The sequence below is a fragment of the Amblyraja radiata genome, unplaced genomic scaffold (genome assembly GCF_010909765.2).
Source record: "Amblyraja radiata isolate CabotCenter1 unplaced genomic scaffold, sAmbRad1.1.pri scaffold_1031_ctg1, whole genome shotgun sequence".
NCBI classification, from domain to species: domain Eukaryota; kingdom Metazoa; phylum Chordata; class Chondrichthyes; order Rajiformes; family Rajidae; genus Amblyraja; species Amblyraja radiata.
This window is the reverse complement of record NW_022630213.1, coordinates 785-20,000: the sequence shown is the minus strand read 5'-3', so window position 1 is coordinate 20,000 and position 19,216 is coordinate 785. Positions and strand designations below refer to the sequence as shown.

The window sequence follows — 19,216 nt, the reverse complement described above, 5'->3', positions numbered from 1 at the left end:
ATACTCCGCGCAGACAGCGCCCGTTTTTTTGTAATGTTAAGACTGTAGAAATGCAATGCAATTTCGTTCAAACCAAGCTGTTTGAATGACAATAAAAGGCATTCTATTCTATTCTATTCTATTCTATTCTGGCCAGGATCGAACTAGGGTCTCCGGCTGGGATACTCCAGTATTATGTGCCTTTTTTTAAAGTAAACCAGCAAGTTCAAGTTCAAGTTCAAGTGAGTTTATTGTCATGTGTCCCTGTATAGGACAATGAAATTCTTGCTTTGCTTAAGCACACAGAAAATAGTAGGCATTTACTACAAAACAGATAAATGTGTCCATATACCATGATATACCATATACCATATAGCATCTGCAGTTCCTGTCTTCTCGTTATTCTGACTGGGTTGAACGCAGGAGCCATTGGATGGAGAGAGATCTGCGTTGACTTCATCTTGCAGTGAATGTGCTCTGACTTATTGGAATTGATGAAGCTGTTATGTGTTAATATTTTTTCCATCTTTCGCTGTCTGCTTGCCGGTTGCCAGGGCAACAGTGATTGCCCCATGAGCTCGGAGATGCAAAAAGAACAGGAACAAAAATCAACTTTGGAAAATGCTGATTGACAAAAGGGCGCAAGTTGGAGTCGGCATTTTAAATTGCTGCCTTCCCTGTATACAACCACTGCTGGTTATTCCAGGTGTAGGAAGAAACTGCAGAGGCTGGTTTCAACTGAGGCTGCACATAACATTACCTGCTGTTGGACTCTATGTTGGACCACCATCAATTAACGAGATGTCCCCTAATTTGAGGAAGGACATTCTTGCTGTTGAGGGAGTGCAGCGTAGGTTTACAAGGTTAATTCCCGGGATGGTGGGACTGTCATATGCTGATAGATTGGAGCGGCTGGGCTTGTACACTCTGGAATTTAGAAGGATGAGAGGAGATCTTATTGAAACGTTTGGACACGCTAGAGGCAGGAACCATGTTCCCGATGTTGGGGGAAGTCCAGAACCAGGGGCCACACACAGTTTAAGAATAAGGGGTAAGCCATTTAGAACGGAGACGAGGAAATTATTTTTCACACAGAGAGTTTGTAAGTGTGTGGAATTCTCTGCCTCAGAGGGCGGTGGAGGCAGGTTCTCTGCATGCTTTCAAGAGAGTTAGATAGTGCTCTTAGAGATAGCGGAGTTAAGGGCCAGTCGCACTTTCACGACCTAATTCACGACCTCTGCCGAGCTTGCCCTTGACTCATACTCCCAGCATGGTCGTCAAGAGGTCGTAGGTAGGTCGTAGCAGGCCGTGATGCTGGTCGTAGGTACTCGTGGCATCAAGTAGGTCGGGGCGTTTTTCTAGCCTGATGAAAAATGTCCACGAGTAAAAAAGGTTGTGAATTCGGTGGTGAAAGTGGGACAGGCCCTTTACACTGCTGCAGACTCTCAGACACACACATATACAGACACACACATATACAGACACACACATATACAGACACACACATATACAGACACACACACATATACAGACACACACACATCTACAGACACACACATATACAGACACACACATATACAGACACACACATATACAGACACACACACATATACAGACACACACACATATACAGACACACACACATATACAGACACACACATATACAGACACACACACATATACAGACACACACACATATACAGACACACACATCCACAGACACACACACATATACAGACACACACATCCACAGACACACACACATATACAGACACACACACATATACAGACACACACACATATACAGACACACACACATCCACAGACACACACATATATACAGACACACACACATATACAGACACACACATCTACAGACACACACATATACAGACACACACACACACATATACAGACACACACACATATACAGACACACACACATATACAGACACACACACACATACAGACACACACACATCCACAGACACACACATATACAGACACACACACACACACATCCATAGACACACACATATACAGACACACACACATATACAGACACACACACATATACACACACACACATATACAGACACACACACATATACAGACACACACACACATATCCAGACACACACACATCCACAGACACGCACAGCCACAGACACACAAACATATACAGACACACACATCCACAGACACGCACAGCCACAGACACACAGACAGCCTTGCTGCACTCTGCCATGGTCCAGTTCGGATGCGGTGATACAGTTGCGATGTGGTGGTCCGGTTACGATATGGTGCTGGGGTTACGATGCGGTGGTGCAGTTACAGAGTGCTGTGCTACAGTTACGATGCCCTTCACGGTCTGTGCTCAGAAAGGCAGCAGCTGGGAGATATCCCAGCAATAACACAGACAGCCCCATGCCACCACTTAGCCAGGTATATCACTCAGCTCAACTGGCCCCCTGCCAGCTCCATGAGCAAACTATAAAACAACGTTCAGTACCTCCCCAACCAATCCATCAAACCCTCTTTATCACTCCTGGTGTGGCTTCCACAGAAGCAAGATCACCGAACAGTGAATCACCGAATCACCGAACAGTGAATCACCGAATTGTGAATCACCGAATCACCAAATTGGGTGATTCACCAAATAGTGAAAGGCCTGGATAGAGTGGATGTGGAGAGGATGTTTCCACTTGTGGGAGAGTCTAGGACCAGAGGGCACAGCCTCAGAATTAAAGGACGTACCTTTAGGAAAGAGATAAGAAGGAATTTCTTTAGTCAGAGGGTGGTGAATCTGTGGAATTCTTTGCCACTTAAGGTTGTGGAGGCCATCAATGGGTAAACATAGACAATAGGTGCAGGAGTAGGCCATTCGACCCTTCGAGCCAGCACCGCCATTCAATGTGATCATGGCTGATCATCCCCAATCAGTGCCCCGTTCCTGCCTTCTCCCCATATCCCTTGATTCCGTTAGCCCTAAGAGCTAAATCTAAGACTCTCTCGTGAAAACATCCAGTGAATTGGCCTCCACTGCCTTCTGTTAAAGGCGTAGATTGCTAGATTAGTACGGTGTCAGGGGTTAGGGGGAGAAGGCAGGGGAATGGGGAATGGAGTGAAAGATAGACCAGCCATGATAGAATGGCGGAGTACACTTGATGGGCCGAATGGCCTAATTCTGCTCTTAACACTTAAAAATGATGGGTCTCCGCTTCTCTCGGCCTGTGACTGCGATGCTCAGATCAGCGCTGTGCAACATTGATCAGTAGGATGCCAGATTGGGCAGAGAGTCTGTGGCAGACGAGATGTAGATGGCATAAGGAAGAGCTACTTGGGTTGGGTAGCAGGGTGGCACACGAGAGGCAGTGGGCGGGCATCAAGAGGTGGGCAGCAAGGCAGCTGGTGAGATCACCTTCTCACTCCCAACCTGCTGCAGTTGATGATGTTTAATTTTAGTTTAGATGCACAGGGGCCACCGAGTCTTCACCGACCAGCGATCCCCGCACATCAACACCACCCTACACACATATTATCGACCGTTTCCATCTATACCAAGCCAATTAGAGTACAAACCTGCACGTCTTTGGAGCGTGGGAGGAAACTGGAGCACCCGGGGGGAAACGCACGCAGGACGTGCAAACTCCGTACAGGCAGCGCCCGTAGTCAGGATCGTTCCCGGGCACCAGGTGCCGCTGTGTCATATGTGATCCAGCTCAAAAACCGTCTGACCTGAACGTGAAGCTCAGCTGATGAAATGGGCGGCAGGGTGGTGCAGCGGGTGGAGCAGCTGCCTCTCAGCGCCAGGGTCCCTGGTTCGATCCCGACCGCGGGTGCTGTCTGCGTGGAGTTTGCACGTTCTCCCCTGTGACCGGGCGGGCTTCCTTCCGGGCGCTCCGGATTCCTCCCGCATGCCAAGAAATGTGCGGGTTTGTAGGTTAATCAGCCCTCTGTCGATTGCCCCTCATGTATAGGGTGTGGATGAGAAAGCGGGATAGCATAGAACAGGTCGCTGGTGGGCATGGACTCGAAGGGCCGAAGGGCCTGTATCCATACAGTATGTCTAAACTAAACTAAACCGTTGGAGTGATGCAAACTGGCCAACAATTCCCTTAACTCAATGTCCTTATGCGGAGTTCGCACTAACATTGATGCCATTATTCTAAGGTAGATATAAATGCTGGAGAAACTCAGCGGGTGAGGCAGCATCTATGGAGCGAAGGAATAGGTGACGTTTCGGGTCGAGACCTGCAACGGACCCCATCCAACGGCAGATCCGCGCCGTCAACAAACGATCGCCCGCCTCCAGACCGCTCCTGCCACAGACACTCCGCGACTCGACCGTCCGTAGGCCCCGGGCCACAACGCTGCCCCGCGCCCAATGCCCGAACACCACGAGGCTCAGTCCCGCAACGCCATTGCTGCCACGAGGAGCAGCACCCAACAACCACCGCCTCCCTGACCGATCGCAGAAAAAAAAGAAGGGTCTCGACCCGAAACGTCGCCTATTTCATAGGCAGGACTTTCATATGAAGAAAGACTGGATAGACTCGGCTTGTACTCGCTAGAATTCAGAAGATTGAGGGGGGATCTTATAGAAACTTACAAAATTCTTAAGTGGTTGGACGGGCTAGATGCAGGAAGATTGTTCCCGATGTTGGGGAAGTCCAGAACTAGGGGTCACAGTTTAAGGATAAGAGGGAAATCTTTTAGGACCGAGATGAGAAAATCATTTTTCACACAGAGAGTGGTGAATCTGTGGAATTCTCTGCCACAGAAGGTAGTTGAGGCCACAGTTCATTGGCTATATTTAAGAGGGAGTTAGATGTGGCCCTTCTGGCTAAAGGGATCAGGGGGTATGGAGAGAAGGCAGGGATGGGATACTGAGTTGGATGATCAGCCATGATCATATCGAATGGCGGTGCAGGCTCGAAGGGCCGAATGGCCTACTCCTGCACCTATTTTCTATGTTTCTATGTATCTATTTCCTTCGCTCCATCGATGCTGCCTCCTCACCCGCTGAGTTCCTCCAGCATTTTCGTCTACCGTCGATTTTTTCCAGCATCTGCAGTTCCTTCTTAAACATCACGATTCTGTACGTTGCATCTCAGAATGCCCCTGACATATTCAAAAGAAAAGCTTCTATTAATTACGTCTAGGGGGCTTATTGCGAGTCTGTCTGCTTGGAATAACGTTTCAGTCATTGACCTGTCAAAATTCAGGAGGCGAAAGAAAACAATGTCGCAAATCGACGTGCAATTTCATCAAGAATAACGGAAATTGCTGGAGCTGTTAAATATTTATGAAGCACAATGAAGCGAACACTTCAACACATTGTGTTATTTAAGTGGATTAAAATTATGCAAAACAGAAAAAAGCTTCCAGAGTTTGAAGATCCAGGCTCGGCTTTGCACGAAGGATTCTCTTGAGCACGAACTTTCGCTGTATTCCGAGTTAATCCAATTGCAAACTTCATCATCTCTACTTTTTTGCATATCTTTCATTCATTTGTTCCATATCTCTCCATATCACCGTCCGTATCTCTCGTTTCATAGAAACATAGAAAATAGGTGCAGGAGTAGGCCATTCGGCCCTTCGAGCCTGCACCGCCATTCAATATGATCATGGCTGATCATCCAACTCAGTATCCCATCCCTGCCTTCTCTCCATACCCCCCGATCCCTTTAGCCACAAGGGCCACATCTAACTCCCTCTTAAATATAGCCAATGAACTGTGGCCTCGACTACCTTCTGCGGCAGAGAATTCCACAGATTCACCGCTCTCTGTGTGAAAAATGTTTTTCTCATCTCGTTCCTAAAGTATTTCCCCTCTATCCTCAAACTTTGACCCCTTGTCCTGGACTTCCCCAACATCGGGAATAATCTTCCTTCATCTAGCCTGTCCAACCCCTTAAGAATTTTGTACGTTTCTATAAGATCCCCTCTCAATCTCCTAAATTCTAGTGAGTACAAGCCGAGTTTCCCCTGACTCTCTATGGAATGAAGGAAATAGGCAACGTTTCGGGGCGAAATGAGTCTGAAGAAGGGTTTCGGCCCGAAACGTTGCCTATTTCCTTCGCTCCATAGATGCTGCCTCACCCGCTGAGTTTCTCCAGCATTTTTGTCTACCTTCGATTTTCAAGCATCTGCACAGTTCCCTCTTAAACAATTCCTCCTACCTCTGCCCTACAGCTTCTCCTAGACACTGGGAACTACTATTGTGCCCCATCTTACAGTCTTGATTATTGTAGGCTAATTGTCTTGGTAAAATTGTGTGGGATAGTGTTAGTGTGGGGGAATCGCTGGTCGGTGCGGACTCAATGGGCTGAAGGGCCTGTTTCCACGCTATATCTCAAAACTACAGTAAGCAAATGTTAGCATGCAAAACAAAGCCTTTGACTGTACCTCGGTACACATGACAATAATGAACCTAAACCGAAACCTGTGTAAAACAGTCTGCTCTCTCTCTCCTCCCCCAACATCAGAGACCTCCGCTTAAATCTGTCTGTCTGCTACTTTTCTCCAGTCCTTGGAACAGTCTTTTCAAAGCAGATCTCTAACCATGTCAGCTTGCCAGACAATCTTGCCTTTGCTAGATCCCTTGCTCTGCCCAGTGACCAAGCTCACCTTGATGAGTTTATTACATAAAAGATGAACCAGTTGTGTATGCAGCCTTAGTCCCCTGTTGATCAGACACCTGATCTAGGATCTCGGAGTGCAAGTGCAGGTGCATGGTTCCTTGAAGGTGGAGTTGCAGGTAGATAGGGTGGTCAAAACGGCTTTTGGCACATCGGCCTTCATCGGTCAGAGTATTGAGTGTAGAGGTTGGGAGGTCCTGTCTGTGGAATTCTCTGCCTCAGAGGGCGGTGGAGGCAGGTTCTCTGGATGCTTTCAAGAGAGAGCTAGATAGGGCTTTTAAAAATAGACACAGATGGCTGAAGTAAATGGCGGGTCAGGCAGCATCTCAGGAGAGCCATTCTCTCCCGACATGCCGCCTGACCCGCTGAGTTACTCCAGCATTTTGTGTCCAAATAAAGCTGTGTGTTTAGAGCAGTTGATTCAAGGAGTCACAGCATGGCGATAGGCTCTTTGGCCTAAATCTCCCTCACCGACCAAGGTGTCCCATTTAAGTTGGACACAATTTGACCTATACTCCATGACTTTGACCATGTGTCTGTTCAAATATCTTCCCAGTGTCGATGTTGCAGGTAGGAAGGAATGGGCGACGTTTCGGGTCGAGAAGAAGGGTCTCGACCCGAAACGTCACCCATTCCTTCTCTCCAGAGACGCTGCCTGTCCCGCTGAGTTACTCCTGCTTTTTGTGTCTATCTTTGGTTTAGACAATAGACAATAGACAATAGGTGCAGGAGTAGGCCATTTGGCCCTTCGAGCCAGCACCGCCATTCAATGTGATCATGGCTGATCATCCCCAATCAGTACCCCGTTCCTGCCTTCTCCCCATATCCCCTGACTCCGCTATTTTTAAGAACCCTATCTAGCACTCTCTTGAAAGTATCCAGAGAACCGGCCTCTGAGGCAGAGAATTCCACAGACTCACCACTCTCTGTGAGAAAAAGTGTTTCCTCATCTCCGTTCTAAATGGCTTACCTCTTATTCTTAAACTGTGTGGCCCCTGGTTCTGGACTCCCCCAACATCGGGAACATGTTTCCTGCCTCTAGAGTGTCCAAACCCTTAACAATCTTATACGTTTCAATGAGATACCCTCTCATCCTTCTAAACTCTAATTATCTGAATGGTGGCCGATTAGGAAAAGGGGTGATGCAACGAGACCTGGGTGTCATGGTACACCAGTCATTAAAAGTAGGCATGCAGGTGCAGCAGGCAGTGAAGAAAGCGAATGGTATGTTAGCATTCATAGCAAAAGGGTTTGAGTATAGGAGCAGGGAGGTTCTACTGCAGTTGTACAGGGTCTTGGTGAGACCACACCTGGAGTATTGCGTACAGATTTGGTCTCCTAATCTGAGGAAAGACATTCTTGCCATAGAGGGAGTACAGAGAAGGTTCACCAGACTGATTCCTGGGATGTCAGGACTTTCATATGAAGAAAGACTAGATAGACTCGGCTTGTACTCGCTAGAATTTAGAAGATTGAGGGGGGATCTTATAGAAACTTACACAATTCTTAAGGGGTTGGACAGGCTAGATGCAGGAAGATTCTTCCCGATGTTGGGGAAGTCCAGAACAAGGGGTCACAGTTTAAGGATAAGGGGGAAGTCTTTTAGGAGCGAGATGAGGAAAACATTTTTCACACAGAGATTGGTGAATCTGTGGAATTCTCTGCCACAGAAGGTAGTTGAGGCCACAGTTCATTGGCTATATTTAAGAGGGAGTTAGATGTGGCCCTTGTGGCTAAAGGGATCAGGGGGTATGGAGAGAAGGCAGGGATGGGATACTGAGTTGGATGATCAGCCATGATCATATTGAATGGCGGTGCAGGCTCGAAGGGCCGAATGGCCTACTCCTGCACCTATTTTCTATGTTTCTATGTTTCTAAGGTCGCGTATTGACTTCCGTCACATTGAAGGAACGTTTTCAATAGTCGTTGCGGGACGGTGCTTGTGTGGAGAGCTGAGAGTTCACTGTTGGAAGCTGCCAACTGGAATTTTTGCTAACCAGTTATCGACTGCGGGCTAAAGATGTCCCGGGAGAGAGATAATTAGGCTCCAAACAAATCACATATCGGCCCTCTCAATCTATTTAAGGAGATCCGCATCGATGGTTTCCTGCATGCTAACACGTCATAGAGTCATAGAGTGATACAGTGTGGAAACAGGCCCTTCGGCCCATCTTGGCCACACTGGCCACCACGGGCGTGGTGTGTGTGTGTGTTGCTACAGGGAGCAGAGGGTGAGATTGGTTGGTTCAATTGATTAGATTTGATGGATGGATGGAGGAAGGGATAGATATCCCTCTGATGGAACATGGACAACTGGCCCTTCGGCCCATCGAGTCCGGGCCAGCAACAATCCATTCACACTTCTTGTGTTTTATCTCACTTTTCCACCACTCAAAGACATCAAAGATCTTCTGGGTGGGACTGACAAGGTCAGGTCCATGTGTAAGAGTGGTGCCCCATCAGTTGAATATCCCCCCTCCCCACCCAGCATTGAGACTGACGTGTGGTGTGGGTAGGGTTGCCAACTGTCCCGTATTAGCCGGGACATCCCGTATATTGGGCTAAATTGGTTTGTCCCGTACGGGATCGCCCTTGTCCCGTATTTGACCGCTATTACTCGGGTCGAGGGGGCTGTGGGGTCGGATCCCGCCTCACCGGTCCCGATGTAGTGCAGCCCGTGGAGTGCAGCAGCAGCCCCTCGCCCGTGGCCCCGTCTGTCGGTCGGCAGCCCGGCCAGCTGTCCGACCTTCGGGACCTTCGCTGACCGCCGACACCACCACCACCACCCCTCCGTCTCACGGCCGTTCACGAGTTGGACGGGGCGCCGGACTGTGCGCGCGGCCCCAGGGCCAAAACTCCTCAGCTGGCCCGCCCCGGCTGGGCTTTGTGTGCAGTCCAGCACCCGGGGCCAACTCATCATTCACCCGCCCAGCCACGGCCGAGTCGGTCAACGAATTGCCGTGGGGAATTTGTCCCGTATTTTGACCTTTTGTCCCTTATTTGGGAGCGGGAAAGTTGGCGACCCTCAGTGTGGGAGTAGTTTGGTGAAGTGTCGGACTCTTGTCGATGAGCCTGGTAGGAAGATAATACGTTAAGGGTGGAGAAAAAGTGCTGGAGAAACTCAGCGGGTGCAGCAGCATCTATGGAGCGAAGGAAATGGGCAACGTTTCGGGCCGAAACCCTTCTTCAGACTGTTTTTCCAGCATTTTTGTGTACCTTCGGTTTTCCAGCATCTGCAGTTCCTTCTTAAACACAGATAATACGTTAAGTAGGGAGTTCTTGCAATCTGGTGTAATATTGCATGGCTTTCAATTACTGAGACTAATTAATTTCCCAATGCACGGATGATGCAGCTGATTCCTGTGAGCGGCTTCACTGGGGACTGGGATCACTCAGCAAGCTGATTAAAAGCAAAGGCCTTTGGCTGGAGTCCACGCTCCATTTAATCCACCAGGCAGCCACAAGTACAGCAACCTCATCCTGGTTGGGATCGAACCCGGGTCTCTGGTGGTGAATGCGCTGTAAGGCAGCAACTCTACCACTGCTCCACCGTGCCACTCATGGATCATAGTCAGTGGACCATAACAGCTAATTAAAAACGACCACTTTGAATCCATTACTTTAGTGCTAAATTCTGCAATTAATCAGGGCAGTGTCTAAATGCTACAGGTTGCCTAATCTATTTTCGATCTGCACTTGGTCAATAGCTGACTATAAATCAATGTCAGTAGGTTTATTCAGCTAAGTTGTTCAAAACATTCTCAGGCCGACACACCACTGTCCGTGGGATAGCTGGAGACTGTAGCTCATCCCTGGTGCAGACAGCTTGGGAGTTGATGTAGTCATAGAGTGATACAGTGTGGAAACAGGCCCTTCATCCCAACCTGCCCAACATGTCCCATCTACACTAGTCCCACCTGCCCGCGCTTGGACCATATCCCTCTAAAACCTGCGTTAGACACAAAAAGCTGGAGTAACTCAGCGGGACAGGCAGCTTCATTGGAGAGAAGGAATGGGTGACGTTTCGGGTCGAGACCCTTCTTCAGACTGAGAGTCAGGGGAGAGGGAGACGGGGGATATCTGTAATATCCCTTTATCTCTCGTTTATCGAGCGACTGGCTGTGGGCCTCTGAGAATGAAGGAGGAACCACGGTGGAAGTGGGGGGGGGGGGGTGGCTCTGAGAATGTTGGGGGTACCAGGTGGGAGGGGCGTTGAGAACGTGGGGGTGACCAGGCAGAGGACTGCTTGTGGCCAAAGAAGTTTGGCCAACAAAGTTTGTTCGTTCTCCCCGTGAGAACAGGCGGTCATGTTGGCGCAGCGGTAGAGTCGCTGCCTTACAGCGAATGCAGCGCCGGAGACCCGGGTTCGATCCCGACTACGGGCGCCGTCCGTTCGGAGTTTGTTCGTTCTCCCCGTGACCCGCGTGGGTTTTCTCCGAGATCTTCGGTTTCCTCCCACACTCCAAAGACGTGCAGGTTTGTAGGTTAATTGGCTTGGTGTAAATGTAAAACATGTCTCTCGTGGGTGTAGGATTGCGTTAATGTGTGCGGGGATCGCTGGTCGGTGCGGACCCGGTGGACCGAAGGGCCTGTTTCCGCGCTGTATCTCTAAACTAAAACTAAACTGAGACCTGTGGTTTCCTCCAACACTACAAAGACGTACAGGTTTTTGCAGACTGTTCAATGAACATTTTGTGTCATTGTCGGTGCCAGAAATATGGGGACTCTTTGCGTACTAGCTGGGCGAGGTCTGCTGTATGGATGTATTGGACAAAGAATTTCACTGTACCTAGCTACTTGTGACAATGAAGATTCATTGATAGGTTTACACAAAATGACACAAAGTGCCGGAGTAACTCAGCGGGTCAGACAGCATCGCTGGAGAACGTGGATAATAAGTGATGTTTCGGGTCAGGACCCTTATTCAGACTGCTGCATAACTAAATGCCTCCACTCTTCACACCTCTGGTGCATGCATTGAGGAAACGTTACAAATACTCTCCTGGAGACAGCGGTATCTGCAGAGAATTCCCATGAACTGCAAAGGTTGCCAGAGACAATAGACAACAGTTGCAGGAGTAGGCCATTCGGCCCTTCGAGCCAGCACCGCCATTCAATGTGATCATGGCTGATCATCCCCAATCAGTACCCCGTTCCTGCCTTCTCCCCATGTCCCCTGACCCGGCTATCTTTAAGAGCCCTATCTAGCTCTCTGTTGAAACATCCAGAGAACCGGCCTCCACCGCCCTCTGAGGCAGTGAATTCCACAGACTCACCACTCTCTGTGAGAAAAAGTGTTTCCTCGTCTCCAAAGTTGGGCCGAAGGGCCTGTCTCCACGCTGTATGACTCTACGTGACTTCGCCAATGTCTTGTACAACTGTAACATGACCTCCCGACCTCTTAAGGGGCTGTCCCACTTGCATGACCTAATACACGAGTTTAGAAGACCCTAGACAAGTTGAAAAAGATGTCAAGGTCATGTTGACTCGCCGAAGTAATAGACCCCCTACAACTATGTCTACAACCTCCTATGTCTATGACCTCCTACGACTATGTCTACGACCTTCCACGACCCCCCTCGACCTCAGTCTTCCACATCTAAGACCAACTACGACCAGCTACGAGTGGAAAATGATTACATGATAAAATGATGTCACGTTTGCATTTTTTTTCCCCTCGGGCCAGTTACCGACCTACGACCTACCATCACGACCTACGACCTACCATCACGACCTACGACCTACCATCACGACCTACCTACGAGTAAAAAGTATCCATTTTTTCCATGCCGACCTTTTTTGTTACTCGTGGACATTTTTTTATCAGGCTGGAAAAAAAAACGCCGCGACCTACTTGAGGCCACGAGTACGCGGAGACCACTCACGAGCACGAGGAAGAGTTACGTAGACCTCCTACGACCTCGTGGCGACCATGTTGCGAGTATGAGTCAAGGGCAAACTCGGCAGAGGTCGCCAATTAGGTCATGAAAGTGGGACAGGGGCTTAAACGCCATCAACTTGCCAGATGTGTATTGTGACCATAGTAGTTAAATGTTAGAAACATAGAAACATAGAAAATAGGTGCAGGAGTAGGCCATCCGGCCCTTCGAGCCTGCACCGCCATTCAATATGATCATGGCTGATCATCCAACTCAGTATCCCATCCCTGCCTTCTCTCCATACCCCCTGATCCCTTTAGCCACAAGGGCCACATCTAACTCCCTCTTAAATATAGCCAATGAACTGCGGCCTCAACTACCTTCTGTGGCAGAGAATTCCACAGATTCACCACTCTCTGTGTGAAAAATGTTTTCCTCATCTCGGTCCTAAAGGATTTCCCCCTTATCCTTAAACTGTGTGACCCCTTGTTCTGGACTTCCCCAACACCGGGAACAATCTTCCTGCATCTAGCCTGTCCAACCCCTTAAGAATTTTGTACGTTTCTATAAGATCCCCCCTCAATCTCCTAAATTCTAGCGAGTACAAGCCGAGTCTATCCAGTCTTTCTTCATATGAAAGTCCTGACATCGCAGGAATCAGTCTGGTGAACCTTCTCTGTACTCCCTCTATGGCAAGAATCTCAGATTAGGAGACCAAAACTGTACGCAATACTCCAGGTGTGGTCTCACCAAGACCCTGTACAACTGCAGTAGAACCTCCCTGCCCCTATACTCAAATCCTTTTGCTATGAATGCTAACATGTTAGACAGCACTTCCTTCTCATTCCCTCTCATGGGAGCCTCAGCCCCTGACCAATCCATTACTCCACACCAACAGGCCCGCAGTAAGCGTATCTAATGGATACACCATCTGCTGGGTCCATTTTCCATGAAGTATTATTGGCATCGGTGCCCGCTAACAGGAGCTGATGATAACCCTGGCACCTGGCGCATGGCACTGCCAACCACAGTAGCGAAACAGTCCCAAATCCAATACTCAGCATCTACTTGTTTAAGAAAGAACTGCAGATGCTGGAAAAATCGAAGGTAGACAAAAAATGCTGGATGAACTCAGCAGGTGAGGCAGTATCTATGGAGAGAAGGAATAGGTGACGTTTCGGGTACTGCAACGTCACCTATTCCTTCTCTCCATAGATGCTGCCTCACCTGCTGAGTTCCTCCAGAATTTTTGTCTCCCCCTTGGTATCTACTTGGTAGTTTGTGCCACAAAACTCTGTTGAAACAAGGACCTGCAGATGAGGGGTGACCTTACAGAGGTGTACATTATCATGAGAGGAATAGATAGGGTTTATTTTAGTCCAGTCGAGTCTAGTCCAGGTAGGTTTGGTTTATGTTTCATTTATTTTATTTTACTTTAGTTAGTTAGCTTCCCTAACCAGTCTGAAGAAGGGTCTCGACCCGAAACGTCACCCATTCATTCTCTCTGTTATTGTAGGTTGTATGTATGTGCGTGTGTGTCTGTGTGCGTGTGTGTGTGTGTGTCCGTATGGGTGTGCGTGAGTGTTCGTGTGTGCATGTGTGTGGGACTGTCTGTTTCTGTGCGTGTGAGTGTGTGCGTGCGTGTATGTGTGTGAGTGTGTCCCTGTGTGTGTGTGTGTGTGTGTGTGTTTGTGCAAGTGTGTGTGTGTGTGTGTGTGTGTGTGTGTGTGTTTGTGCAAGTGTGTGTGTGTGTGTGTGTGTGTGTGCTTGTGTATGTGTGCATGCGTGTGTATGTGTGCATGCGTGTGTATGTTTGTGAATGTGTGTGTGTGTGCGTGCGTGTGTGTGTGTGTGAGTGTGCGTGTGTATGTGAGCGCGTGTGTGTGTGTGTGAGTGTGCGTGTGTATGTGAGCGTGTGTGTGTGCGTGCGTGTGTGTGTTTGTGAACGTGTGCGCGTGTGTGTGCGCGTGTGTGTTTGTGAATGTGTGTGTGTGTGAGCGGGTGCGTGTGTGTGTGTGTGCGCGCGCGTGTGAGTGTGTGTGTTTGTGAATGTGTGTGTGTGAGCGTTCGTGTGCGTGTGTGTGTGTGTTTGTGAATGTGTGCGCGTGTGTGTTTGTGAATGTGCGTGTGAGCGTGTGCGTGTGTGTGTGTGCGCGCGTGTGAGTGTGTGTGTTTGTGAATGTGTGTGTGTGTGTGTGTGTGTGAGCATTTGTGTGCGTGTGTGTGTGTTTGTGAATGTGTGTGTGTGAGCGTGTGCGTGTGTGTGAGCGTGTGTCCGTGTGTGTGTATATAAATATATATACATGCTCACTCACATACACATAAAAAACAAATAACAATAAAGGTATTTCAATGCTTGTTGGAGGTTGCAGTGTTTAATAGACTGATGGCAATGTAGGTGTTTGGTGCAGACTGATATTTGAGGCGGTGGCTGTATTTTCGGATGGTTTGGGGGTTTGTGGGCTGAAGGGGACGATCACAGATGAAGGAGCCACCCAGCCAGGTTGTGACGGGTGAGGCAGCATCTATGGAGAGAAGGAATAGGCGTACCGAAACGTCGCCTATCCCTTCTCCCCATAGATGCTGCCTCACCCGCTGAGTTCATCCAGCATTTTTGTCTACCTTCAATTTGTCCAGTCGTGACTGGGCCGTGTGGTGGGATTGAGAGGAATGGCCGGGGGTCTCCTGGACTGGCAATGTTACGGGTCGGGTCGGGTGTGAAGACCCGAAACATCGCATGCCCACTCCCACAGTAAATCAGGGCTTCGAATAGTACGTGGTGTCAGAGGTGACGGGGAGAAGGCAGGAGAATGGGGCTAGTAGGGAGAGCCACGGTTGAATGGCAGAGCAGACTTGATGGGGTAATTTTACTCCAATTCCTTATGAAGGAACAGAACGTGGATCCAGCCCAGTCCCCACTTGCAGTGCAGCCCGCTGCCTGGTAGTCAGGGTGATTTATGCTGCTCTCCGCGTATCTATTCGCATTTGCTAATTGAACGGCAAGAGGGTCGTCAATAAGCCACATTATCCTGGTGGAAAGGTTATATGTGGATGACTGATTGTCCATCTGCATGTGGAGTATTAATGATGGAATTGTGCACAGTCTCTGGGGCACTGTTGCAACCATCTGCATGCACAGAGACTGAGGCACATGGTCTGAGTGTGTAACCTTGTCATTATACAGGGCGCAGTGTTAAAGGCCTTTCAGACTCCAGTGCTGCAGCTGCATACACAATGCCAGTGTGTTCAGGCAGCCCCTGTTCCAATGTCTAAAGGGGCTGCACTGCACACCCACCATCTGCATAGTAACATAGAAAATAGGTGCAGGCCATTCGGCCCTTCGAGCCTGCACCGCCATTCAATATGATCATGGCTGATCATCCAACTCAGTATCCCATCCCTGCCTTCTCTCCATACCCCCTGATCCCTTTAGCCACAAGGGCCACATCTAACTCCCTCTTAAATATAGCCAATGAACTGTGGCCTCAACTACCTTCTGTGGCAGAGAATTCCACAGATTCACCGCTCTCTGTGTGTGAAAAAAAATGTTTTTCTCATCTCATCTCAGTCCTAAAAGATTTCCCCCTTATCCTTAAACTGTGTGACCCCTTGTCCTGGACTTCCCCAACATCGGGAACAATCTTCCTGCATCTAGCCTGTCCAACCCCTTAAGAATTTTGTAAGTTTCTATAAGATCCCCCCCTCAATCTTCTAAATTCTAGCGAGTACAAGCCGAGTCTATCCAGTCTTTCTTGATATGAAAGTCCTGACATCCCAGGAATCAGTCTGGTGAACCTTCTCTGTACTCCCTCTACGGCAAGAACGTCTTTCCTCAGATTAGGAGACCAAAACTGTACGCAATACTCCAGGTGTGGTCTCACCAAGACCCTGTACAACTGCAGTAGAACCTCCCTGCTCCTATACTCCAATCCTTTTGCTGTGAATGCTAACATACCATTCGCCTTCTTCACTGCCTGCTGCACCTGCATGCCTACTCATCTTCGGACACCCCGTGCGTGGGGGAGAGGACAGGGCTGAAGATGTCCTGGTTGGGTCGCTCCTAGGCCTGGCCAAGCGCGGAAACAGGCCCTTCGGCCCACTGGGTCCGCGCCGACCAGCGATCCCCGCACACTAACACTATCCTACACCCACTAGGGACATTTCTTTTACATATATACCAAGCCAAATCAACCTACAAACCTGCACGTCTTTGGAGTGTGGGAGGAAACCGAAGATCTCGGAGAAAACCCAGGCAGGTCACGGGGAGAACCTGCAAACTCCACACAGACAGCACCCGTGGTCGGGATCGAACCCGGGTCTCCGGCGCTGCATTCGCTGTAAGGCAGCAACTATACCGCTGCGCCACCGTGACCGTCCCCTCTTCAATGATCTAGTGGCGTGTAAACTTCTCACTGTTTGAAATGTGTAGCTGAGGCAAAAAGACCCACAAAGTGCTGGGGGGAACTCAGTGGGTCAGTCAGCATCCGTGGAGCGAATGGACTGGTCGAGACCCTTCTTCGGGCTGAGTTCCTCCAGCAGTTTTGTTTTTATTGCACGCGGGTAAGAAAGACCAGTTTAAATAGCTGTCCGTGCTAGCAGGGACATAGTGGGTTGAATGGCCTCCTACGGCACCTATTGTCTATTGTCTATAAATAGCTGTCCGTGCTAGCAGGGACATGGTGGGTTGAATGGCCTACTCCTGCACCTATTGTCTATTGTCTATAAATAGCTGTCCGTGCTAGCAGGGACATAGTGGGCTGAATGGCCTACTCCTGCACCTATTGTCTATTGTCTATAAATAGCTGTCCGTGCTAGCAGGGACATAGTGGGTTGAATGGCCCACTCCTACACCTATTGTCTATTGTCTATTGTCTATAAATAACTGTCCATGCTAGCAGGGACAGAGTGGGCTGAATGGCCCCCTATTCTGCACTCCGCACCCACGCCTGAATCATTGAGCCCTTCGGCCCATCGAGTCCATGCTGCCCACACTGACGCTACTCTGATCCCATTTTTAATTCTCCTCACATTCTCATCACCTTAATATATTGTATTATTGATCGATGTATATTTATTTGTGTGTTATCGAGTTAATGAGCCTGTTAAGCTGCATCGAGTAAGAATTTTATTGTTCTGTTGCCACTTAATATCACAATTAAACACTCTTGACTTGAACCTTCTCTAGATCTCTAAACCTTTCCTACACTCCCGGGACAATTCTGAATTTCCAGGAATTTTTCTATCACCATTCCGATCTACCCCATCCTTAGATAGGGCTCTTAAAGATAGCGGAGTCAGGGGCAGGAATGGGGTACTGATTGTGGATGATCAGCCGTGATCACAGTGAATGGCGGTGCTGGCTCGAAGGGCCGAATGGCCGACTCCTGCACCTATTGTCTATCGACAATTGTCTTTCCATTCAGAGTCAAACCTCGGGAGTCCCCTGATATCTGTGTGTTGAAGATAGGCACAAAATGCTGGAGTAACTCAGCGGGACAGGCAGCATCTCTGGAGAGAAGGAATGGGTGACGTTTCGGGACTCGATGTTGAACCCTGATGAAGCCCATTGAGGCGTCAACTGCCTCAGGAGATTGAGGAGGTTCGGCACGTTGGCAAATACTCTGTTGAACTTCCACAACTTTCAGTTTAGTTTAGTTTAGAGATCCAGCGTGGGAACAGGCCCTTCGGCCCACCGAGTCCGCGCCGACCAGCAATCCCCGCACATTTATGCCCCTGTCCCACTTAGGAAACCTGAACGGAAACCTCTGGAGACTTTGCGCCCCACCCAAGGTTTCCGTGCGGTTCCCGGAGGTTGCAGGTGGTTGCTGGAGGTTGCAGGTAGTGGAAGCAGGCAGGGAGACTGACAAAAACCTCCGGGAACCGCACGGAAACCTTGGGTGGGGCGCAAAGTCTCCAGAGGTTTCCGTTCAGGCTTCCTAAGTGGGACAGGGGCATTACACTATCCGACACACATTGGGGACAATTTACATTTATACCAAGCCGATTAACCTCCAAACCTGTACGTCTTTGGAGTGTGGGAGGATCTCGGGGAAAGCCCACACGCAGGTCACGGGGAGACGGATGTACAAACTCCGTACAGACAAGCACCCGAAGTCGGGATCGAACCGGGGTCTCGGGCGCAGTAAGCGCCGTGAGGCAGCGACTCTACCACTGCGCCACCCGTGCTGTGGTTGTTGTCGGGCAGTGGCTGTTGCTAACTCTCTCCCCCCCCCCCCACTGCGCAGAGATACGGCGGAGAGGTTCCAAGGAAGCCCCCGGCAAGCCGCTGCCCCTGTACGACACGCCCTACGAGCCCGTGGAGAACGGCGGCGGGAACGGCGAGGGAGCGGCGGAGAGGGTGTCGGCCCAGCGGCCCCGCGACAGCCGTCTCCCAGAGGACGACGAGCGGCCCCCGGGGGAATACGACCAGCCCTGGGAGTGGAAGAAGGAACGCATCTCCAAGGCCTTTGCAGGTGAGCTCATAGAGAATCTGCCAACAAACTCCGTAATGTGTTGTTCTTCAGGGCCCGTCCCACTTTCATGACCGAATTCACAACATTTTTTTACCCGTGGACATTTTTCATCAGGCTAGAAAAAACGCCGCGCCCTACTTGATGCCACGAGTATCTACGACCAGCATCACGGCCTACTACGGCCTTGTCACGGAGAGGAGGATGTACAAAGGATACACAAGGATTGGAGTATAGGAGCAGG

At 49.5% G+C, this 19,216-nt stretch overlaps 1 protein-coding gene across 1 annotated transcript in view; it reads left to right on the top strand.

Moving 5' to 3' along the window:
• Positions 1-19,007, top strand: part of LOC116969690 (SH2 domain-containing adapter protein F-like) — a gene marked incomplete at its 3' end in the record, with an annotated part of 29,473 nt that extends 10,466 nt beyond the window's left edge. Inside the window, exon 2 of the mRNA XM_033016482.1 lies at positions 18,748-19,007. Within this exon, the coding sequence (XP_032872373.1) occupies positions 18,748-19,007 (260 nt within the window). The remainder of the gene's footprint in view (positions 1-18,747) is intronic.
• Positions 19,008-19,216: the final 209 nt, after the last annotated feature.